Source organism: Polypterus senegalus, chromosome 5 (assembly GCF_016835505.1).
Source record: "Polypterus senegalus isolate Bchr_013 chromosome 5, ASM1683550v1, whole genome shotgun sequence".
Taxonomy (NCBI): domain Eukaryota; kingdom Metazoa; phylum Chordata; class Cladistia; order Polypteriformes; family Polypteridae; genus Polypterus; species Polypterus senegalus.
The window spans coordinates 196,142,811-196,168,289 of NC_053158.1; the positions used below are offsets into that span (position 1 = coordinate 196,142,811).

At 41.5% G+C, this 25,479-nt stretch overlaps 1 protein-coding gene across 1 annotated transcript in view; it reads right to left on the bottom strand.

Annotated features, from left to right (window-relative positions):
• The window catches only part of gad2 (glutamate decarboxylase 2), a 117,632-nt gene that overhangs the window by 58,969 nt on the left and 33,184 nt on the right, over positions 1–25,479 (bottom strand). Inside the window, exons 5-6 of the mRNA XM_039753912.1 lie at positions 16,595–16,685; positions 889–1,001 (exon numbers count right to left, since the gene is read on the bottom strand). Of these exons, the coding sequence (XP_039609846.1) occupies positions 889–1,001; positions 16,595–16,685 (204 nt within the window). The remainder of the gene's footprint in view (positions 1–888; positions 1,002–16,594; positions 16,686–25,479) is intronic.

Below are 25,479 nucleotides of genomic sequence, written 5' to 3' on the forward strand. Positions count from 1 at the left end.
ATTAAAAAAATCTTCATTTAATTATTCCATCCATCCATCCATCCATGCATCCACGGTCATGCCAGTCCCGGCAAGCATAGAGCATAAGGTAGGAGCAATCCCTGAACGGGGTACCATCTAATCGCTACCTCTGTGCCACCATGTTTCCACATGTTTAATTATTAACAGTATACATTATTTAAATGAACTTAACAATTTATCTATAAAATGTTATATACATACTTTAATGTGTTTCATCATAAAAAATGATATCAAGTATAAATCCTAACAGCTCCAAGAGGATAGCTCTTGGAAATCAAAATTGACTTAGAAGCCAGTTGTCATCATCATCTGTAAATACGCACTCTCTTCTAATTCTTCCATTTGCAATGTCTTCTAACAATGCTAAAGCAGCCATGGTAGTTGTAATAGCATGGCCATTCCATGCACCATTATGTTGTTACAGAATGATTACAATCAAATGCCTTAAATTTATAGACGATATGCAATTAACTTTGGTGTATTTGATAAAATGGATGTGAATCTAAAAGAGAAAGGAAATGACACAGAAACTGTAGCACTGCTTTGACGTTGGGTGCCACCCGTTTGCAAAACCGAGCAGAAACTTGCGTACGTATGGCGTGAGGCTGCCATGGAAATGTGTATAGCTTTACGGCAAGTTGAGATTTTTATACATCTGGAAGTGAGTGTGGAAACGAGTGTACGCACCTTTTATACATGAGGCCCAAGGACCTGAACATGGATGAGTGGCTTTAGAAAATGAATGGGTGGATGGTAGGTTCATTACAGAACATAGAACATCATTGAACATAAGGCATTTGTTAAAGGAAGGTTACTTGATGCATATTTTTTTGTCTGAAGTAGCAACATTTGTGCTAGCGTACGTACCTGGTGAGAAAATTCCATCCCCTTTTCCATCAGGCCAGCCAATGATTTCTCTCATTTTTTTCAGAGTGACATGTTCCAGCAGGACAAAAACTGGCGCAATTTCATAAGTGAACCTAAAATATATTAGAGAAAGCCTTTAAATTACTGCTTAATTTATCCATAGTTTTAGTGAGCACATAATATTTTTATAGATATTAAGAATTTTTGAAACACTTACTACCTTTTAGGTTCAGGGATCTGATTTAATAAACCCTTCCCTTCCCACGTGTCACTTTTAAATTTTCAGTGCCTTCAGAAAAGTCTTTCGACCCCTTCACTTTTTACACATTTGGTTATTTTGCTACTGTGACCAGTAGGAGACGCTGCAGCACACCAAACAGAACCACAACTACATGAGTTCTGACTTCAGATAAAACAGGTTTTATTAACCAAAATACCTTACAACAAGGTTCTTACACACTGTGTATTCACAAATGTTCCCTTCTCCTCTTCTCTCTTTCTCTCTAATCCCTTCACTCCTCCCAGGCGAGGGTTGTCCCAGAGGGGACTGGGCGGTCTCTTGGTCTGGAATCCCTGCAGATTTTATTTTTTTTCTCCAGCCTTTGGAGTTTTTTTGTTTTTTCTGTCCACCCTGGCCATCGGACCTTACTTATTCTATGTTAATTAATGTTGAATTATGTTTATTTTTTATTGTGTCTTCTATTTTTCCATTCTTCATTTTGTAAAGCACTTTGAGCTACATTTTTTTGTATGAATATGTGTTATATAAATAAATGTTGTTGTTGTTGTCCACTTCTGCTCCCATCTCCGACTCGCTTGGTTGAGGTAAAATGGCTTCCATTATCTTAGACCCGGGAGTACTTTCAGCGCTAGGGCATAGCCCGAACAGAAGTTGTTGAGAGTATGGATCACAAACCCTCACAGCACCTACAAGGGACTACAGTTCCCAGCATGCTTTGTGGGCATCCATACTGGTAGCACTGCCCAGGATTGCATTGCATTAATACATTGAGGGAGTATGCAGCCCTGACCAGTTGTCTCACCCAGTCCTTCTATCACACTGGCATCCTAGCTGGACATTGTTCCTCATTCCAAACTTGCCGGGATGCCAGTGTATCCAGTTCTAAACTGGCCTCTTTTAAAGTATTTGTATGAAAGTAAATCTTTTAATTATACTGAGACTTATCTCTGTGCAATTGTGTCTGGGGTCTGGAGTGCTGCAATGCCCCCTGTTGGCCACACCTGTCATTTAACATCAGTTGCTAAAAATCAACTTGTTTTAATTTGTAATGTATCCATGATACTCCCTAATTTTACAAGCACTTTTAATTTTTCTCTTGACCTGTTTTCATTTTATGTATCCCACAATGCCCTGAAATGAACTGACACCTTGCCAAGGGTTTGTTCATACCCTGCACCTGAGACTGGCTCCCCACGACCCAGACAGAATTATACAGGATTGAGAAGATGATGCTATGTTGTTCTAAGCAGCATCATACTGAAAGCCTTCTGTTTTCCGTGTAGCATTTTTTGCATACGTCGCCTGGCTTAACACAACATAGCATCGACACTGGCTTGTTTAATTTGGCATGATTTCACGTGGTTTATTAAACTTTTTAAAATTTGCAAGAATGATCTTTTGTCAAATAGATCTTTAATCCATGCGTAAAGAGCAGTGACCTTTACTAGACACCAACACATTGCAAAGTGGTAACGTCTGGCATTTACTGAAGCGCAGAGGCATAAAAATTCATCTGATGCCTTTGTAACTCCTGCTGACTCCACACAAGAGAAAGCCAGAACAAATTAGGTGAGGAATACACTGAACGGCTCTACATACCATAATCGACATGCTGGTTCTTGGCAATGTGAAAAACTGTCCTCCATTCCATTTATCTGTCACAGGGTGGTGGGCAGCTGGGGTCTGTCCCTTCTGTTTTTGTGCTTGATGTGCTAAAACATCTTTCCAGATCACCAAAACAGTTTCTGTTTTTTCAAAATTTTTGCCATCGGTATTTTATTCTACTAAATTGCGACCTGTAGGGGGTGCCACAGAACCCCAAACCCCACAAGTATCGGGTTCAGATTGAAGGTTTATTACAATAAAGTACCTTCAACATAAGCTTCTTATAGAAAATAGTACAGTATATAATTCTGTTTTCTTTCTTTCTGCTTCCACTCCAACAATACAATTTATAATACAATTCAATTGATTTTTGTATAGCCCAAAATCACACAAGGAGTGCCAGAATGCCTCTTGACAGCCCCCCAGCCTTGACTCTCTAAGAAGACAAGGAAAAACTCCAAAAAAAAATCCCCAGTAGGGAAAAAATGGAAGAAACCTCGGGAAAGGCAGTTCAAAGAGAGACCCCTTTCCAGGTAGTTTGGGTGTGCAGTGGGTGCTTTTGCCCAAATCACCTGGTGGATGCAGAGCGGCTCATTTTATTTATGATGCGGGAGCACTTCCAGGGCCAAGACATTGCCCATAGAAAGCACTTCCAGGCCCAGGCAGAAGCCCCACAAAGTAGGAATCATAAATCACTATAGCAGGCCCTGACGGCACCCATAGAACCCAACAGTGCTGCCAGATGGGACTACAGTTCCCAGCATGCCCTGCGGATGTCTGTACATGTATCATAGCAAAGGGTCACTTCCACCTAGAATGTCGGTGGAGCAAGTAGTCCGAACAGACTGTCTCCCCCATACCTCCATTGTACGTGTCAGGATGCCAACATATTCACTGCATTGTTGGCATCTCTGGCCAATATTCTGGGTGAGGCAGGGAACACCCTGCTTTTCCTCCTGAAAGGGCTTGTCAGGTCATTCAGTGTTCAGAACCTGGCCTCCCACATAAAACTGACAGAAAATACCTTATCTGGCACTGTGGGTGAGTGGGAGAGGCAGGATGTGCTTGCAGTGCCAACTTTTAAAGTTAAATCACAAAGCCGGTCCAGGATGAGAACAATACCTTTATTAACATGTACGAGAAGACACTCAGTACATGAAAGGATGTGACTGAATTACAGATGGTGGTAACACTTCTTAAATACACTTCTCAATTGCAGTAGTTTGTGATTAGTTTCATTTCTCACATCCTTGCTAGTTACTGATAAGCAGGACCCTTGGAGTCAGGATTCTGTAACGATAGATTATTCTGGTTCCCTTATCCATACTTGCCCTGGCAGAGAAGCAGCAGCGGGACTGGGTCACAGATCAGGAGGCTTTAATTAAAATATCTACATTACTAAATGAAGGTTGTATATGTGCCTGGATGCCAGACGCCAGAAGCAAGCTGTGCAGAAAGCGTACGCGCACAGCGCCTCAGCGTCAAATCCAGCGGCTTCCTAGAGTCAAACCCAGGTATCGTATAGGCGTGCAAACGAGACAACAGAACAACGGGAGAAGCGTTTGGAAGGCTTGGGCAATTGTTCATCACAAAGAATATCAGAGGAAACTGCAGAAAGGCTGATTTAGAAGGTTTAAGATGTTCAGTATTCCAACAAAGAAAAAGCCAAAGAGAGGAATGATGGACAGCGGCTGAACAATTCCACCAGATAGCTGAGAACGCATTCTAGAATGAGTCCACTGGTCATGAAAGTTCATTGGGATTAATGATTGTCATTTGCAGTCATTGTCATTCACTTAACTTTCTTGAAGAAAAAACAGGCAATAGAACTGACGGGTTTACACGTTGTTGTCAAAAGTGTCAAGTTAAGTTGCCTCCTTTGGATGAATATCCTGAATATTTACAGAATCTTTTGACTAACGATGTACCCGAAAGTAAAAACTTTATGGAGTGCATTAGATCCTACAATAGTAGGATTGTACTACTATTGTAGTACAATTTGGGACCATTAAAGCAATTATCCACGTTATAGAGTTTCAGAAGAGGGGTTTGCCACACACCCATATTTTGCTAATTCTTGATAATGATCATAAGGGAACAGAAAGTGATTGCCATTCTTGGATTTACGATTCTTTAGAGAATCGGGGGTTTACTGTTTAGAGTTCTAAAGGCAAAAGGTAACAGCTAACAAGGACTGAAGTTATTCGGTATAATCGTATATAATCAATTTGTGAAAATCATATTCAGCAGTAAAAATTAACTTTCACACTACTCACTACATTGGTCTCCTGGCCAGGAAAGGAACCCGAACCACGGGTGTCGTCCATCACAAAACATATACTGCTAGCTACAGTATCTGTCAAAGACAGGTAATAGAATAATTAAGAAATATTTACTATCTCTTGTCCTATGTCTACCTTCAGTGCCTTTCCTCCGTATACCTGTGTGTCTGACTATCTATTCAATGGCACTTCACCTCTCAAGTGTGCTCCCGTAAAGCTTTCTTCTCATTTTCGAGACGCCATTCTCACCTCCTGTTTAATACTTTCCATCTTTGAAGGCGCATCTCTCAGCATGCGCCTTTACTTCTCCCCACATGTCTCACTCTCAAAATTCCTATTTCTTTGCATCACCAAAACCAACTGGAGGGACTGGACACACAGACCATAGCGTTTTATTATATAGTATATGTAGACTTAAATATATAGCCCCATTCCAAAAGATATAGGCCTCCATTAAAATTGACTCATACAGTACTTAGAAGAAATTGAGCTTTTCAATATCTTCTGTGGTTTAAGTCAAATAAAGGCCTGATGCCACTAAAATATGTTTTCATTTCTTATTTCCTATTATGGAGACAAATGAGTGCAATAAATGACTATTTGAGCATTGAAAGACTTGTAACAATCCCTTTACTCATTAGGCATGGTGAACATGGAAGAAAAGACTGGGAAACGAGGAGATTAGAAGAGGAGCAGGCTTGAAAGATCAGTGAGAAGCTGATTGCGATTGTATCTCGAGTATTCTGAGGTATGAAGTGTTGCTTCACGTGGAAGGAAAATAAATGATTTTATCATCAACATAACAAAATGTGAAAAAAACTGAAGAAGTCTGAAAACTTCCTGAATCCAATGTAGTTTAATAACTTTCAGTTATTTCCTACACACAAACAAAGATGGTTTGCTTCCTTCCTGTTTTTCTCGGCAATAATCAGTGAAGAGGATCATGCCGACTACTCCAATTGTATTATCGCTGGCTACTTGAAATAATAAAGTTATTTGTGTTGTGTTATTTATTAAAACTCCTTCTACATACTTCACCAGTCCAAGTTTCCACTTAAGCCTATGTGGCCTTCACTTATGGAAGAGAATGTGAGTGTCAGTAATAAACTTTGCTATTTATGGTGTAACTAGCTGAAATGCCCAGCGTTGCCCGGGAGGAAAATAAAGTTTTTTTGTTTTTTTTTTAATTGTTTGAGAAAAATATATAATTATAAAAAAAAACTCAACTTTAAAACTAAAAATAAATTATCAAACAATGAAGACTCACTAATGTGCTTGTCTTGTGGTCTTGTATGTATGTTATCTTCCCGTTGATGCTCGGAACCGGCCAACTCTAATTTCAAAAGCAACAGGGGTGCGGTGCTGCTCAAACCTAAAGAATGCTGGCAGTCACCTCCAGTTCGCTCTCTGGTGGCCATTCCAAGTGTCTACTGGATAATAACCTGCATAAAAGACAGCAAGATCACCCCCTACCCTATGCAGAAGGTGGTGGGTTAGGGTTGATTTCACCCTACAGTATTTTTAGTCGACCAATGAAAAACATGTGTATCAAGTTTCATGAAAATCGCTTCACCTGTTTGGAAGTGATGCTGGAACACACATGCATTGACTTTTTTATATATATATACATATATATTGTGGCACCCGGCCGGGACACCCAGGAGGACCAGAGGAGGGCTTGTTCCTCCTCCAGACCGCGAGGGGGCGTCCGTCCTGGTTACGCTGGTGGCCTCGGGTAGAGGGCATGGAAGCCCAGCCCTGTAGGGGCCCGTGGTCACCGCCAGGCGGCGCCCCACTTCCAGACCATCATCTGCCACATCCGGCCAAGGCAGGAGCCCGGCCGGGACGCCCAGGAGGACCGGAGGAGTTGCCTGTATCTCCACCAGACCACGAGGGGGTGTCCGCCCTGGTTATGTTGGTGGCCTCGGGAAAGGGGCATGGAAGCCCAGCCCTGTAGGGGCCTGTGGCCACCGCCAGGCGGCGCCCCACTGCCTGAACAGCCCTGGAGCCCAGCACTTCCGTCACACCAGGAAGTGCAGGGGGGAAGACAACAGGGGACACCCAGACGGCTTCCGGGTGCGCAGCCGGCACTTCCGCCACACAAGGGCGTGTCTGCAGAGGAGTGCTGGGAAGCATCTGGAGCCCATCCGGGTTCCCATAAAAGGGGCCGCCTCCCAGCAGTCGTGGGGAGAGTCGAGAGGAAGGAAGACGGAGCTAGAGCGAGGACGGGAGGCGGCCCGGAGAAAGGCACCTAGACTGGATGAGTGTGGCCTGTACTTTGGGGGATCGGTGCTGGAGGCACTGGGGTGTGACTGCACAGTAGAGTTTGTACATAGTAGTTGTTAAATAAACGGTGTGTGGTGAAATTATGATGTCCATCTGTCTGTGTCCGGGCCAGCGTTCACAATATATATATATATACATACATTATAGGTACATGTGCAATCACTTGCAGATTACAGAACATCAGGAGGCACATTAAGCGTCTGCATGCTGCCAAGAAATTGAACACCTGGAAGCAACATAACAAAGGCAGCATATCACAGGATGAAGGAATCGGAAAAGAGAAAGAAAAGGCGAGGCTTCCTGAAAAACACTATTCACATGGAGGGAAGTGTTAGTGAAGGCACCACCACCTTAAAAAAGCCATTTTTAAGTGTGGGCAGTGATAAGAAGACAGGCTTACTCAGATATCGTCTAATTTGTTTTCTGTTCTTTTGGTTATGGAATTTGTACCTTTTCTGTTTACCTTTTCCTGGTGGTTGAGTAACTGAGTCACTCATGTGGCCGTTCTGTGGTGCAGCTGGTGACCTTTAAGCTTTTTGTGACCCTAAGATTTCAAAAACCCTTGGGCTCAGTCCCACACCGAAGAATAATTCAAAAACTAGAGACCGTAGTCAACAGAGATTGCCTACAAAAGTAGATCACAAGTTGGTTAACCAATAGAAGACAAAGAATACAGATGAGAGGAGAGGAGACTGCTCGACATGGAGTGAGGTCATCAGTGGAGTCTCTCAAGGTTCTTTCCTAGATCCATTATTTTTTCTGAATTATATTAATGCTAAGGATAGAGGTGCCAGGGAAGAGGAAAAGAGGAAGGCCTAAGAAAAGGTTTATGAATGTAGTGAGAGAAGACATGCAGATGATGGGTGTAACAGAACAAGGTTGAGAAAGATATGGAAGAAGATGATCCACTGTGGCAACCCCTAATGGGAGCAGCCAAGAGAAGAAGAAGATTAATGAAACTTATTCCAATATACTTAGTAAACTTGTGAAATTCACAGATGTTACTGTCACTGTTCTGCAGGAAGCAACTTCTTGCGGTAAATTGGGGTCCACATCTGATTGGAGGTTTAAATAATTGATCACCACACTCGCGTCTTTGTGAGGAGGGGGGCGTGGTAGCGTTGTGAGAGTGGTTCCCGTGCACGATACAGACCCAGATGGTCCTGCATGGTGCGCCGGTATAAGATTGCCCGTGGAACGGGTGGAGGGGACACAGGCCAGAGCTGATGGGTGTCTGTGCCTGTTGGTAGATGTCTCTCCATGCTGTGAGGTCCTAAAAGGATAAGCTGGACAGGCGTCGGTTTTTAAAAGGGAAGCACTGGGGTCTGAGCATTTTACGAAGACTCCTGTCTGAATCTGAACCTCGTTTTTAACAGATTTTTCTATTTGTTGATTTTAACATCCACAATTGCACTTTTTTTTTTATGGATTAGTTATTTATTAACAGTTGTGAGCACTGCACTTTGGGACACCATGATTTTGATTTGTTTTAATAAAAGCACTTGCACTTTTCCCCTATCCCCTTGCTTGGTGTGTTTTGTCCTCATCAGCTCTGCTTGTCCGGTTACATTATCGATGGTGTCGGGTTCGAGAGGTTCCCATAATGGAAGAGGGAGCAAGGAGTCAACCCACACTGTCACACCTCTGAAAAGGATTCAGGGGTGTATGCTGACACAAAGATCTCATCCTCTAAGCAATGTGTAGATATGATTAATAAAAGCCGAACAAAATGTAATATTGTTAAAACTGTTTGAATAGAAATCAAGGGAAATTATGCTCAGATTGTATAATGAATTAGTGAGGCCACATCTGGAGTATCGTGTACAATTCTGGTCACCAAGCTACAAGAAAGTCATAGCAGCATTTGAAGCTGTGCAGAGGAGAGCAGCCAAGTGCATCATGGGACTTAAGGACATGACCTTCTGTGACAGATGCCGAAAATTAAAACTGTTTAATTTCAAGCAGAGGGCACTGCATGAGGATCTAATCCAGGTCTTCAAAATCCTTAAAGAAATTGATAAAGTGGAGCCATCAGAATTCCTTCATCTTAATGGTGAATCACATACTTGAGGACATCAGTGGGAATTAAAGGGAAGTGCATTTTGAACTGAAGCCAGGAAGCCCTTCTGTATGTAAAGAGTTGTGGGAATTTGGTAAACAACTACTAACACATGCAATTAAAGCAGAAACTTTGACAACCTTTAACCCCTTGTTGCCTAAATTTATTTACAATTATATATGAAATTATTTGTACTTTTGCTGTCAAGCAGATGCTAAATTAAGTGGAGATTGTTAATTTGAATATAGCACATAAGCAAACAGTAAGCTGGTACGTATTTTTACCTTACCACAACTTACCTCAAATTTGGACAGTTTCTCGAAATTAGCAGCCAAACCCAATATACACAGCCACGCCACTTTGCTTCCATCAGGTGGATGTAGTTTCCATGACGACTTCTAAATTGCGTGACCAGTGCTTCCAGTACGATCCTTGGTACGTATTGAATGTGCATCACCCGGCATTGGCGGGATACATACACCACCTTGGCTGCATTCGGGCCAGAAGCAGTTTGAAGTAATTTCATGACAGTCGCCTGGATAAAATATTGAGACTGCTCCCCTCTCATTTGTCAAATTTCTTATGTTCTGTCCCCACTGAAGGGCTCCCTGGTGTGCGTAGGTGCTGGCATGTTTGCTAGTGGGTAACATTTAGATAATTAACCAATGTCTACTCCCTGGCTTATGTTTATTTTATGGTTTATTGTGCAATTTGAACGATTATTTTTCATTTTTTCATGCTGTCACTGATGGTTTTGTTCATTTTCATTAATTGTTTACTATGTCTTTAAATGTGTGTCTATTCCTTGTGCCCTGTTCATGGTACCCCAAGAGGCAGAGCTACCCTGACATCACCACTCCTGAGACATTCATTCATTCATTCATTTTTCACCGCTTATCTGGGTCATGTGAGGCCCAAATGTCATTTTCTCCAGCCACACTTGCCAACTCATATTGTGAAATCCCAAGTTGTTCCCTTTCCATCTGGGTGATTTCTTCCCAGCAAGCCTTGGGTCTTCCACAGGGTCTCCTCCCAGCTGACCATGCCGTTAAATTCTCTAAAAGGATTCATCCAGGAGGAGCAGAAACTCCTGGTAGGGCCTCTCAAGACAATTTTCTCCCAGGTGAGGGGTCAGACAAAAGTAGTTCAAAACCCCTAATAATGCAAACCCATAAATTTGAAAAAAGTACCCTGTCTGGTATGGGGTTACCAGGGCCTCCTCCTAGAGCCAAGCCTGGGAGCAATGTCTGCAGACAAGCACCTGGTGGCTGGCCCTACCACAGGGCCTGGTCAGGCATAGCCCAAATAAGTAACATGGGACTGTCCTCCTGTGGGCCCACCACCTGTAGGAGGAGTAGGGGTTGCGTGCAGTGTGACCTGGGTGGCGGCTGAAGGCAGAAGGCCTTGGTGGACTGGAATGCAGGTACATAAACCACCACTCCTGGGGCATCTCTCTGGCTGTTCAAGAGCTGCAGTAGAGCAGTGGTTCCCAAACTGTGGTACTCGGAGCCTTTTCAGGTGGTACGCATCGCAGTCCCTGAAATTTAATTTATCCTTGCAAAACCCTTTATGACAAGCCTGTTGTGAGCAAAAACCAATGAAACTGTTTAAATACAATAATACGTGGATTCCCAAATTTAGTGTGGTGTGAAATTTCATCATCTGAATAAATAAAACCTATTATTCGAATCAGTATTTAGTTCATTTAACGCTACCATAATTCCGTTTCGCGGAAGTCAACTTCTACTTCTTCACTGTTTGAGCTTTTGGTCACTAGATGAAAGCACAACGCCGACACTATTTAGTCTTAGGTGACTCTGCCTCACAGAAACCGCTCGCGTTTGTCGTTATACGTGCACTGCCGGTGTATTGCATCGTAGTCACTAGATCTAAGTACAAAGCCGAAACCATTTCGTCTTCGGTAACTGTGTCACATACTGGCCGAAGGCAGGATTTAGTTTCGGGGTGGAATTTATCATTTTATGTACATGCACAAATTTTTTCATTAATTTTATGCATAATTTCTTCCAATTCTTAAGTTTTTATTCAGATTTTGGGGCGGTTTAGACCCGAACTCCCCCCCTTACAGCTCTCCCTCCCTTTCAACAAGGTGCGGGTGGTACGCAACGCAACTCACTTAACCTCAGGTGGTACTTGACGTCCAAAGGTTTGGGAACGCCTGCGGTAGAGGATCTCAGGACTGATGGATTTCGGTCTGTAGGAGTCATTTGTAAGTGCTGTTTTTGTATTGGATTTACTCTTTTTTGATTTTCTTTTGCTCTGGTTATTGGGTGTCTGTTTTGGATCCTGTTCCTGGACTTGATTTCCTTTCAGGCACCTCCTTTATGTTCCTTTTGAGCTTTTTCATTCTTATTTTACTCTAATTTAGAAAAAAAATCCTGTTATGAAATATTTTCAAGTCAGAGTTTTATGACAGTTTATCTTATTTGAGAGTCATCCTAGATATTTTACGACTTTAAAGGCATTTTTAAACTTTAAAGCCAAAACCCCTTTTAGGCCCATGTAGGCCAAAGCCTGGCAGTGTGCCTTTCTAAAGCAATCTGATTTGCCACAGGTCGAGTCCAAATCAAGTTTTCCAGTCTAATTAAAGCAAACAGGATGTACTTGAGCACAATTTGGAGTGCCACAAGCAAAGGATCTGAATAATTAGATGAACAAGATTTTACTTTTTGATTTTTTTTTGATCTGCAAACCTTTCGGAAAACATGTTTCTTATTAAGTTTAGAGAAATGTACAAAAATTGCAAATTTATACATTAAAAATAATATATAACACAATTAAGTGTGCAGACAGTGAAGAAGAGTCTGAATGCTTTTTGAATCCACTTGATAAACATAAAAGTGGCACCCATAGAAAACTGCAATAATGATAAAGTAAAGTATTTCAAAGCAGAAAACAACATAGATAAACAAAATGGTTAGACTCTCACTTACCTAACACATTCCTAACAGCTCCATCTTTACCAGTCTGCTATTTCAAGAAGGAAGTTGTAACACAAAATCACAGTTGTGATGTCTGAGTAAAGACGCCATGAGAATCTAAAGTGCAGCCAGATGATGAAACGCCAGAAACAAGCCAAACCTAATTTCAAGTCTACCCAGACAAGAGGTGATGTACAATGCAATCATAAGTAATTCTTATGAACACAAAAGATCCAAAAACAAAATAGCAAAGAATCAAAAATAAAAAAATAACATCATATTCGTCATCACTGACCTTGAAGTATTGTAAAACAATATTCCACATGCTTATGTTTAAAATTTATTATTTTTAGCTTTCTGGGAGAGGCTCTCAGAGGGCTAGGACCACCATTAAAGAATCAAATCTCCAAAATATTATTGTATTCATGACCAGTAACCACAGAATAAAATGACACTCTATATACTTATATCACTGTGAATTTCCCCTTGGGATTAATAAAGTATCTATCTATCTATCTATCTATCTATCTATCTATCTATCTATCTATCTATCTATCTATCTATCTATCACTGATACCCAGTTTTGTGAAAAGGAATACATTTGACCCTTCATATCCTATTAGGGGGTGAACCCCTGTGGCCAGTTATTGTGGTATGCACAACTTGAGGTCCTTCTAATTACTGTTGTTGAAGACACCTATTGGTTTACTTTTTAACATAAGAGTGTCATTTCCTGCATGAAATATGGTCCAACAATGGCCTGCAAATGACAAATGTTCTGTTCTAGAGAGTCAAAATTAACCCATTAATGCCTCGTGTTCCATTATTGGAATGAAAGTCAGGTAATTTTATACGTTATCTATAATGTAAGAAGTGGATTTGCCTAGTGTTCCAATTTTGGAACGCCACATAACTCAACAATGGAATGTAATGTTTTTTTTTCCTCTTCAAATTCTTGTTCCTTATATTTTTCTACTTAACATATGTGAATTTCATGCACAAACTCAAAAATTTCAACCCTAGGCATAAATGGGTTAAGGGGATATTTTGCATAAGCAGACATTAAGATGAGTCAAACAGTATATCACATGTTTGGGTTTTCTCGTAGTGGTGAGTCTGGAGTAAGTAAGTAAGTAAGTGAACTTTATTGTCATTAATACCATACAACAGTACAACAATGGATGCATAGCTGAACGAAATTGCATTTCTCCAGACTTAATGTGCAGACATAGAAAACAGGTGCATAAAAGACAACATACAGACATTACAAACATTTCATTTCTTACACAGAAAGTAGGTGCCGGAGAAAAAAAAAAAACCCTGAAGTGATATCAAAACGTTCACAAGTAATTCTTACGAACTAATTATGATCTAATAACAGATTACAACAGCGTTTCTGTTTCTTTGCGACCCGAGTTTTCATAACAGTTTGAATCGCGCTCCCCCCTAACATTTTTTTGAAATGTAGATGCATATTTTAGGCGGCATGGTGGCGCTGCTGCCTCGCAGTTAGGTGACCCGGGTTCGCTTCCCGGGTCCTCCCTGCGTGGAGTTTGCATGTTCTCCCCGTGTCTGCGTGGGTTTCCTCCGGGCGCTCCGGTTTCCGTCCAAAGACATGCAGGTTAGGTGGATTGGTGATTCTAAATTGGCTGCTTGGTGTGTTTGTGTGTGTCCTGTGGTGGGTTGGCACCCTGCCCAGGATTGGTTCCTGCCTTGTGCCCTGTGTTGGCTGGGATTGGCTCCAGCAGACCCCCGTGACCCTGTGTTCGGATTCAGCGGGTTGGAAAACGGATGGATATTTTATTATACCTACTTAACTTTTATCGACATTTATCTAACTCTATATGTATTGTTCTAGTATCAGAATGTAGTTTAAGTTAATTTGTTTTGGTTTCAACAGATGTTTTTTTTCATATTTTTGATTCTTGTTTTCTTTTTTTCACATCTTGGCGCCCCCCTCTTTGTTACTTCGTGCCCCCCTAGGGGAGCCTGCCCCACAGGTTGAGAACCACTGATTACAACATACAGAGGAAATGAAAACAAAGCTGACTCATAAAACTAAAGACATTCCTAGGAAAGGTTAGAGGTCATGAATAAGGTTGTGTCACACATGTGCGATTAGGAGAGAGCTGAGTGGACCAATTCGAGGTAATTACCCGCCAGGCCAGTGGGTGGCGGGGTGCACTAAACCTACCTCTGTTATCTCTGCAGGCCAAATATGGGAAAACCTGCCTGATTCAATGTCACTTCCAAGAACAGCGTTACCTCCGCTTCAGGCCTTTTGATGACACCACCTCCACTTTTGGCATTTAAAACTGCCTACATCTCACCATGGAACTCAAACAGAGCACTACTTGCTTTACTCATTACCCTTTTATAAGGGTGGCTGCCCCAAACCTTCTTTTGTGTGTTGAGACTGATGCTTTTACAGTGCTGAGATGATGGCAGTTTTAAATGCCAAAAGTGGAGGTGATGTCATCAAAGGGCCAGAACCGGAAGTGACGTCATACTTGGCGCCGGGACTGGAAGTGACTTGATTCTTGGCACCAGAAACGGAAAGTGACATCATTGCTGTTAAATCAGGTAGGTGTTTCCTGTATTTAGCCTACAGAGAAAACAGAAGTAGGTTTAGTGTAACCCTGGCCCAGTGAGTAATTACCTCCACTTGGTCCACTTAGCTTCCTCCTAATCACACGTGTGTGAAAATATGTACTGACCCAGTGACTACTATGTAGGCAAGAGTCAAGGATTTGAACATTAATATGTGCCGCTACAAGAAGCCAATGTAGTGATGTGAAGAAAGGAGTGACATATACCCTCCTCGGCTGACTAGACACCAGATATACTGCTGCAGATCTTTCAATATGGTGACACATGCTGGTGCACCATCCAGAGGAGAATTGCAGTAGTCCAGACATGACAAAGACCAAAGCTTGGACCAAGTTTTGTGCTGTAATCTCTCTTAAATCTATTTACTTTAGGTACGGACCAGTCTTGTCAATATCATACAGAGTGGATCTGCAAGACGGAGAGACTGTAGCAATATGGTCTATGAAAGACAGTCGGTCATCGATCACCACCATAAGATTATGTACTGACTTGCAGGGTGTTAGTGATAATGAACTGAAATAGGTTGCTGAGCTGATGGGTGAGCTGAGCAAAAGGATCCGTAATTGCTAGGTTTAGCAGGAGATACAATAGCGTTCCTTCATCCAATGAGACATGCAGTGATTTTAGCTGATACCATGTGGTCATCTGGCTGGAACCACAGATACAGCTGTGTATCATTTGCATAGCACTAAATAAGAGAAACTATGGGACTCAATGATTAAGGGACCAGTGAGGAGGAAAAAAGGCAGAAGAAGAGAAGGCCCAGCATCGATCTTCGGGGCTCCCTCATGCTTGTCTGATGCACCCTTGACTTCTCGCCATGCCAGGACTCATGGTAGGATCTGCTCAAGAGGTACGACTCATATCACCTGAGGGCAATCCCAGTGATGTCAAAGTCAGAGAGAATGGCAAAGAGGATCTGGTGGTTGACCGCGTCGATGGCAGAGGAGAGATCTAGCAGGATAAGGACAGATGTCATATTGGCAGGTGCAGCCTGCTGTGACATGTTGACAATGGTAAGCAGACCCTTTATTATTTACAATCTTTTGAAAAACATTGCACTGCCATAGGGGAAGTGTGTGGAAAATTTGACAAGCCAAGGAAGCCGTGGGATTACATGTGATGGATTTTAGCAAAGGTGATGATAAGAATATCCCTGTAGATGGCACTACACTGTGTGTGGTTTAAGATTCATATCCTGCTCAGTCCTATTCCCCCACCCTAAAAAAATAAGATCCCAAATGACAATGGAGCTCATTTATAAAACTAATTATCATTCTAACAACTCTAAATTAATCCACATTCACTGGAGATTTCAGGATTCTGCCATTGTAAGCAGGGACGTCTTCATTTTACCAGAAAACCAGCGTGAGACACAAAACAAATACTGAATTCTTGTTTATTCAGGACATGCTGGCCGTATTCCCCCCCTTTTTCATTTCTTAATGTCATTTGCTTTTTGAAAGATGCTTTGTTTTTTGTTTCTCTCTCAAAAAAAAAAAGAAACCTCTCTAGTGGCCGTTGAAGAGCAACATGGCGATTATCCAATAAATACCATAAGCGCATTTTTATTAAAAGTATTCTTTAAATGCTAAAATAACAAAGACTTTGACATTCCAGACATTTCTACGTGAAACATCAAGCGGCGAGATGTCAGAGCGCCATAAAAGCAAATACTCACATGTTAGTATTAGCAGTAGATGTCAGCCAGTCCGCTGCTAAGCCAACCATATCTAATCCTGTTGAGAGCTGATTGAAATATCTAGGATGGCCTATAAACAGAAAAAGAAAGCCATTTTAGCATTCACTTATACAAATGAGAATCATTTGCTCTTGGCGGCATGCAGCCCGCAGTAAAACGTGATGACCGTTCAAAGGTCGTTTGGGACCCCATAACCAGAAATACCTCTGGGGGACTCACCTCAAACACAAAATATGCAGAAAAAGCAACCCTACCTGGGGGGTTTCGTTCCTGTCAAGAAAATCTCCTTATTGAATGGGAAACCCAATTTCGCCGCAGTCGTCCATGAAAAGCTTACATTTAAATCTCTACCACCACCTCTCCTCACATGTACACTCATTTTATACACAGCATCTATTTTCTAAATCCAGTTTGGGGAGGATATGATTTGCTGGAAATCAAAGTTTATTCCTTCAGCATCAGGTAGATGACAAGATGCAGCTCTGAGCAGAGTAGAAAGCAGAGCCTCAAATCTTTGCTATCCGTGGATTGCATCCCCACAGATTTGCTTATCCACTTCTATAACAGTGTAACTTTTTTCACGACACCAGATGTCCACTAGTGACAAATAAGTATGCTGCAATGCAGAAAAATTTAAAAAAAAGTGTACTTTCGGAGTATGTTGGGGGTTCTGCACAAGTGAAAACACCAGGGACGGTGTCCTGACTCGGTAGGAAACAGATAACTGATTTACTCAGATAACTCATAAACCGAAAGAAGCGGGCAAAAGGCAGTCAGGTCAGGTCAGGTTAGGTTTGGGAGCATTTACTGGTACAGCGCGTTTCCTCACCACACACCACACGACAAAACAGTTTGGGATCCTGGTTGGCAAGGCAGGCAGGCAGACATGTGGTCCAGTCCCACCCTTCGGAAATGACCCTCTATCTGCCGCAGTCAGGTGTTATGTGGGCGTCCCTTTGGCCTGGTCCAGCCACTCGAGTCCTCAACAATGAGGACCATGCAAACTGGATCACCCTCAGGGAATCGCGCCACATGGCCGTAGTGCAGTAACTGATGCTCCCTCACAATGCAGATAACAGGCCTCATTCGGGACTCCATGAGCAACACAAAGTCCAACCAGCGGTACCCAAGTATTCTCTGAAGAAACACAGTACCCAAGGAGTGTGGTCGGTCTTTGTTTCAGATCACTGGATAGACAAGGGCGGCACGGTGGCACAGTGGGTAGCACTGCTGCCACGCAGTAAGGAGACCTGGGTTCGCTTCCCGGGTCCTCCCTGCGTGGAGTATGCATGTTCTCCCCAAGTCTGCGTGGGTTTTCTCCCACAGTGCATTGGTGATTCTAAATTGTCCCTGGTGTGTGTGTGCGTGTGCACGCCCTGCGGTGGGCTGGTGCCCTTCTCAGGGTTTGTTTCCTGCCTTGCACTCTGTGTTGGCTGGGATTGGCTCCAGTAGTTACGATATAGCAGGCTGGATAATGGATGGATGGATGGATGGATGGATGGATAGACAAAGGGCAAAACAAAAGAGAATATAGAAAGGCAAAACAAAGCAACCCAGATGAAAGGCAAAAATTGAGGTAATAAAACAGGCTATAAGATGAAAACCAGGCATGACAAGGATAGTAAACACACAACAAGTCAAAATGAAAGTAAGGATTTTATCCATAGGTTGGATAAAGCTCCGAGCAAAAGGTTGACCTTTAACGCCATCTGTCAATTAAGTCAAGGCCACGACCCTGGAGACGTAGCCCCTAGAAATGCGGGATTTGACCCTGACAACAGTTGAGAATATAGCATCTCTGGCTACAAAATGTCAATATTCAGACCAAACCATGACAGACGGGTTAAGCTGAAGGACAAGTATTAAACCCCCTTCCTTGTCCTGCCCAAAAAATAAAGGAGGAGGTCAAGGAAGAATGATGACCTTACTTCTGGATCTTCCCAAGAAGTCCCCTCCCTTCTTGTCCCATTCCCTTCTAAGTAATAAGTTGACATTTATTTTCAGATTCACATCTGCTGGAGCCACACTAGCCATTGGAAGCCATTGAATCATGAAGATCTAGGAACCATCTTTGAGTTCTGAACCTTGTTTTCATTGTGTATTTTTTTGTTCAGACCTTATTCACATTTATTAAAACCTTCAATAATAACAGGGAGACCCAAGCACTACATCTTGTGTCCCAGTTTCTAGAACAAAGTAATTTTGTCTCTACCAGGACAGATTACCGTGATGTATTCTCCCCTTGACTCTAACACAAGCATTTCGAGCACCTGCCTACTTTAACTAGCTTCTATATGCTTTCCTACTTTCCTGTCAAAAATACCAACTTAAACACTTCTATCTGAGGCCGGTACTACAGACACGGAGAGAATCGAGGACTAGAGAGTTCAATCATACAATTGGTTCTTTATTACTTGATAGAGAGTTAAAAAATAGGAAAATGGACAAAACTGATAAACACATTGAATGGGAGAGTTGTATAAATGTACCCAATATTTCTGCTTGTTTCCATGTTTGGTCATCCTTTTAAACTTGGCAGCCTTACCTGCATGAGGCTATCATATTCATCTTTATTTCTAAATTATCAATCTGACAGGAGTTGGCTGTGGCTAATTTATACATTTCCTTTACTCCTGATTTAATTTCTTTTCAAAACAGTTGCCACCCTGTATTCAGCTTGAATAAAAAAGAACAGGAAATTAAAAGTAATACATTGGACTTTTGAGAAACCATTGGCAAGAAACAGGCAAGGATCTAATACCAAAATATAACCAAAAGCAATTCAACACTGACGTTCAAAACAATATTTCAAAGTTCTAAGTCATAAAGCAAAGAAACAAAAGTTTCTGAGCCTATTCTTCAGTTTTTACGCTAACTAACTGCACCACCTATGATCCTTTTCTATTAAGAATCCCAAGGTTTGGATTAAATGGTATCGACATGATGACACCATAGCCATGCCCATGTGATGTCACAATGTCATGCCCACATCACCGGTAACAGATAACTGTAACAAATATTGCGGTACCCATGTTAAAATATTGTGAACTGTCATTGCCAATTAGAAAATAAATAAACAAGCCATACAAAATTAGAATAACAGCAATAATAGTTGAAAATAATAATGCTAGAAAATTAATAAAAACATAGCCTGTACTGTGGTTTTCATATCACTGCTGTTATGTTCCCCTTTTTCAAACCTTAACGCTCAAGTAACACATGTCCACATCTGATCATGAGGAGACAGTGGAAAGCCACAATTCTTGCTAAAATGCCTTAAGCCAAACCTGTGAACAATAAAGTGGACTCACTTTCAGATATAATTTATTTAGAGATTTTTTTTTTCAAACTCTGGAGTGATTAAAGTCTGGTTCATTTAGACCAGGGGTCTCCAACACGTCGCTCGCTCACAACGGTAGCTCACAATCCCTTTCCAAGTAGCTCACCAAAGGGTTAACGAATCCTACATAAATTTGAAAACTTGATTAGTCAAATTAGGGGTGGGTGATCTTTCCAAAAAATCATATTGCGATCCACAATCTGAATTGCAATCTATCTTTTCAATGTGGCATACACTTAAGAGAATATCCGAACTCAAACTCATCAAGACCTAAGTAACACTTTATTTTAAATATCAGACAAAGTTCAATTCAATTGTTCTCTCGTTCGCTAGCTAAGTGGAGTTAAGGCACACGCTCCGAAGCTGGCGAGTGAGTGAGGAAGACCCCTCCCCTCGGCCCGCTGCATGTTTCTTGGATTCGTGGAAATACGTTGTTACCGCAAGCCAACTCTGATACAAAGCGAAGTGAGAGAAGTCGCAAAATCAACTGGAATGTTCAAGCAAATTATAGAAAAAAACCTGATCTAAATCCGTTAAGTAGTTCTCTTGTGAAAAGCGGACAGACATACAGACAGAGAGACATTGGATTTTATATACGTATTATATATTAGTAAACCTTCAAAATAATGTGCAGTTAAAGTCTCAACAGCATTCTCAGCATTTCTAGAGCTTAGTAGAGCCAAATAACTATAAGAATCTTCACGAAGCAGTTCTGAAAATGTCTGCTTTGTTTGGGTCTCCATATCTCTGTGAGTCTGACATGAATGTCATGAAGTCAAAGTTCAGAACACGACGGACAGACGAACATTGAAATGACTCCATAAAAGTGAACCTCAGTGGCTCCACTCCACCAAACACCTCAGTGCCAGTCATCTGACTAACTAAACAACGCATCACACCTGCAACTGGACATGTGAATAAAGTGACACAGTGACATGGAACAAAATGACAAATCAATAACTCATATCTGTGTAGTTGTAATTGCATTGTTTTGTTTTGACAGCATTCATGTTTTAATTCAATAGTGTGAGATACAATAGAAAATGCATACAAACATACAAAATGCACTTGCAGCTGAAGTCAATATTTTTTGTGATGTTTTAATGCAAAATGTAAGTTGTGGACACCAACATTTTGTCAATGTTAAGGGAAAACAAGCTTATTCTGTTTATTTGGGTTGAAATAAGCTATGAGAATAAACGTTAGAAAACATGAGAAGCTCTCGGCCATTTTCATTTTGTGAAAGTAGCTCTAAGGGGAAAAAAAGTTTGTAGACCCCTGGTTTAGACAGATATGAACGCACCAATCAAACTCTGATGTGAACCGAAACAACCATATTGAGACTCTGCGTGAGGTATGTATGTGATCTGACATGGGGACCGATCTAACTAAAGGAAATACTGTGCATTATGGGAAACATTTCATATTACTTCAGATTAGGTGTCCATAATTATGCTGTACTTACCATGTAATTACCTGTATAATTCCTAGTAAGTAGGTGTTATTACCTTGTTCTTACATTGTAATACTATAATTAAGTACTAAATTGTAATTGTTATTTCACAGTTTTATAAGGAGGTATGCATATAAATTGTGGAATAACAATACAATTAAGAGCTTAACCACAGCATTGTTACGCAGTAAATACAAGGTAATAACGTTTAGTTACTAAGTAACTATATAGGCAATTACATGGTAAGTATAGTAAACAGTAATTAAGGACACCTAATCTAAAGTGATACCATACCAAACATTTCTACCGGTAATTAGGCAACCACAGTAAAAAAATACATCCACACATGGCTAAGTTTGCATAAAACAACCTGCACTAGTACCGATCAATCAGTTCAATTCCAGCAGCTGATTCAGCCTTTCAGCCTCTTTTTCTCTCACATGATTGGATCAGGTAGCAGTTGACCACCAGAAAAAAGGTGAAGATTCAGTTGTGATCGGGTAGATCAAACCAACCCCATACAGAGTTGGTGAAAAATGACTTTCCTTTGCAACCACCAATCAAATCCCTCAATCTTACATTGCAAGAGTGATGCAGATAGGTGGGTCATCCTGTCAGAGCGATCGCACTTTTGGCACGATGTGGACATTGGAAGCACATTAACTTTGATACTGCGTAGCAAATGTGAATCAAATATTCCAAAGTGAACATTATTAACAAATAAATAGAGGCCTAAAGACAGCAGACACAGGATTTGAGAAAATTAAAATAGAAGTGACATTAAAGGTATTAGAGAGTATCATTATAGACAGCATCATACAGTGAAACCAAATACATTCTGTACGTCTACTGTCTAAAGGAAATTGATGTAAGCCCTCAGCAGAGCTTGTCATGGAGTCACTGTAGTGGAGTGTATATCCATCACACTCTCCCAATCCCCGAGTCTTTTAATGTGAAATTTATGGCAAGGGGGTGGCACATGTAGCAAACCAGCTTGGCAAGGGTGTCAGTGTTTGGACTTACATGAATGTCTAAGCCATCCCCCTGAGGAAGGCCATAAACTGCATAAACAAAGCAACTGGGGGATGAGTTGCCCCGGAGTGCTTTCATTGGTAGATGGTCCTGGATAGGACAAGTAAATTAATTCTATTGATCTAAAGTGTGGCTGTTTATGATTGGTTTGGAATTGGAGGCAATTCTGTACTACAACACGCCACTGGTTTGTGTTTTGTGGTAAGAATGGTACAAAGTTGGTTACCTTGCCTTTACCTCTCTCTCTCTCACCATCTGGCCATGAAGAGAAGACCATGACCATCTCTATTTCAGCAGACATACTGAGACAGGCATGTGGCCTGTTTAATACACCATTCAAAGGTCATGTGGTAGCAAAGCAATCTAAACTAAACTTGGTTGGTCTCCCTCGTTGATTTTGCAACGATGAAGTATATATACAAGTGTGAAATCCAGGGGAATGTGGCCCTCTTGGAGATATTTGAGAGTGATATGAGTAAACACCATCATAAAATGGGGAATTCTCACTCTGACTAAACATACAAACTGGGGTTTGAGTTGTACCTGAGTGCTTTCACTGGTAACTGGTCAGAAAGGAACTGGAACATTAATTCCGTTGGTCTAAAGTATGACTGTTTATGACTGGTTTAGAATTGGAGGCCATTCTGTATGATGATGCTCCATTGGTTTGTGTTTAGTGGTAAGAATGGTATAAAGTTGGTCACTTTGCCTTTAACTTCTCCCCCTCACCATCTGGCCATGAAGAGAAGACCATGGCGAAGACAACTCTGTCTCGGTAGCCATATTGAGACTGGCACTTGGCCGGTTTCAATACTCCATTCAAAAGCCATGTGGTAGCAAAGAGCAGGCTATACAGAAGATAAACTCAAAGACGCCTATGGATGCTTAGGCCGTGAGGGTACGGTTTTCCAATATTCATATTTTAACACACCTGCTTAATATTTTTGGGCATATTATCAAATAATATATAACTAAATGTGTAACTTAACTCCCGCCTGTTCATTTACTCTGTCAAATTGCCTGAGTTTCATCCTGTATCATTTTGGTACAATTCTACAATGCCATAATTGAAAGTGTACTGTAATCACATTTTCGATTGTTGACTGGTTTGGTTCAGCAGCGGTCCACTCCAACAATAAATTACAATGCGTTGTAAGGCCTACTGAGAGGATAATTAGCTGTGCTCTTCCATGTGTTGCGGATCTGAAGGCACTGAGCGTCATAAACCAGTAAAGCATCACCACTGACTCATCTCACTCAGGTCATCAATTGTTCTGGTAAACGCTTTTGGTCAATAAAAACTCAATCTAATAGACACCTAAACAGTTTCTTTGCCAGAGCCAAATAGCTTACCCTGGCTTCCTCACGCATTTGTGTTTTCTTTAATATATGAAGGTGTGTGTGTATTCATATACACATGTGTGTATGTGTAAGAATGTGTGGTATACAGTACCAGCAGTTCGGTACGTTCAGTGACAGAAGTAAACAGTAGGTTTAAAAGACATTGTGCTCAGCTCTTGAATGTACTGAAAGCTCCACGGGGAGATTCGGCAACACTGGAAACTCCACAAGAGACAACTTCCCCTCTTTAAAGTGCCGGAGACTCGCTCCTTTGTCTTGCTCGGAAACCACAATTAATTTGAATGGGAACAGCATGGTAGGGAGGTGTCAGATTGTGCCACACATCAGGGAGGCTGGAGTGGAATGGTGGGAGCTGTCCATTATTTGCTTTAGATTGAACGATACCGAAGTCAAACTTTTAGAACCGATACAGCATCAGTGTGTGCATACACACTAAACACCCATGTGCTTTCACATCTACTGTAAAACTTCAGTATTCTGCAACTATTTTAATGTATGTTGCTTAACTTATGTTATATATGTTATTTACTAGCTGTGTAAGCCCGTGCTGTAAAAATCCCAGGGTCCGAGAAAGTATTAAAATCGTCAGAAAAAAAACTGAAATGTAGTGATGTCAGTTAATTGAAAGGAACTACTCTGGGCATCTCTCTCCTAGGAGGTTTCGTTTTGGCAACGTGCTCTCTTGTGCATTAGTGGCTAAGCGAGTATCTCTTTCTTCGGAGGTTTCGTTTTGCCAATGTGCTCGCCTCTCTTGTGTATTAGTGGCTAAGCGAGTATCTCTTTCTTCTGAGGTTTCGTTTTGCCAATGTGCTCGCCTCTCTTGTGCATTAGTGGCTAAGCGAGTATCTCTTTCTTCGGAGGTTTCGTTTTGCCAATGTGCTCACCTCACTTGTGTATTAGAGGCTAAGCGAGTTTCTCCTTTTTCTCGGTGGTTTCACTTTGGCAATAGAGTCGCTTTCTTCAAGCTTCATGCTGTAGTCCTGCACTTCCGGGCCAGACAGACAGACTCACACACTTCCACGCGTAGATGTTTATATATAAGACTAGCTGGGTACGCCTGTGCTGTAAAAAAGCCCAGAGTCCTAGAAACTATTGAAATAGAAAAAAGAATGAAATGTAGAGATGTCAGGTAATTGAAAGGAACTACTCTGGGCATCTCTCTCTTAGGAGGTTTCATTTTGCCGACATGCTTGCATCGCTTGTGCCTTAGCAGAGGGAGGAAAAGTAAAAGGGATACCGTTTTGTTAGCGGCTAAGCAACTTTGTCCTTCTTTGGAGGTTTCGCTTTGCCAACGTGCTGGCCTTACTTGTGTTATTAGTGGCTAAGCGAGTTTTCTGTTTCTTTGGAGGTGGAGCCCTTACCACTTCCGGGCTGGACAGACGCACACACTTCCACGTGTAGACGTTTACATATAAGATATGTGATGTTGTGCTCAGCTGCTGAATTTCGCTAACTATATTCCCTTACATTAAGTACTGGCAAATGCAAAGTAGATGTGATTCTGATTTAGTTCAAAGCAAATGGACTATGTGTATGAAAACTCTTTGAGATTCTTTCCTACATAGGATGGGAACACACCAAAAAAAAAAAAAAATCAAAAAACATGGGGCCATGAAGAAAGTTCTCACCAGGGCTCGTATTTATCAAGTACTAGCAGGAGTACCTGGTGTTGCCTGG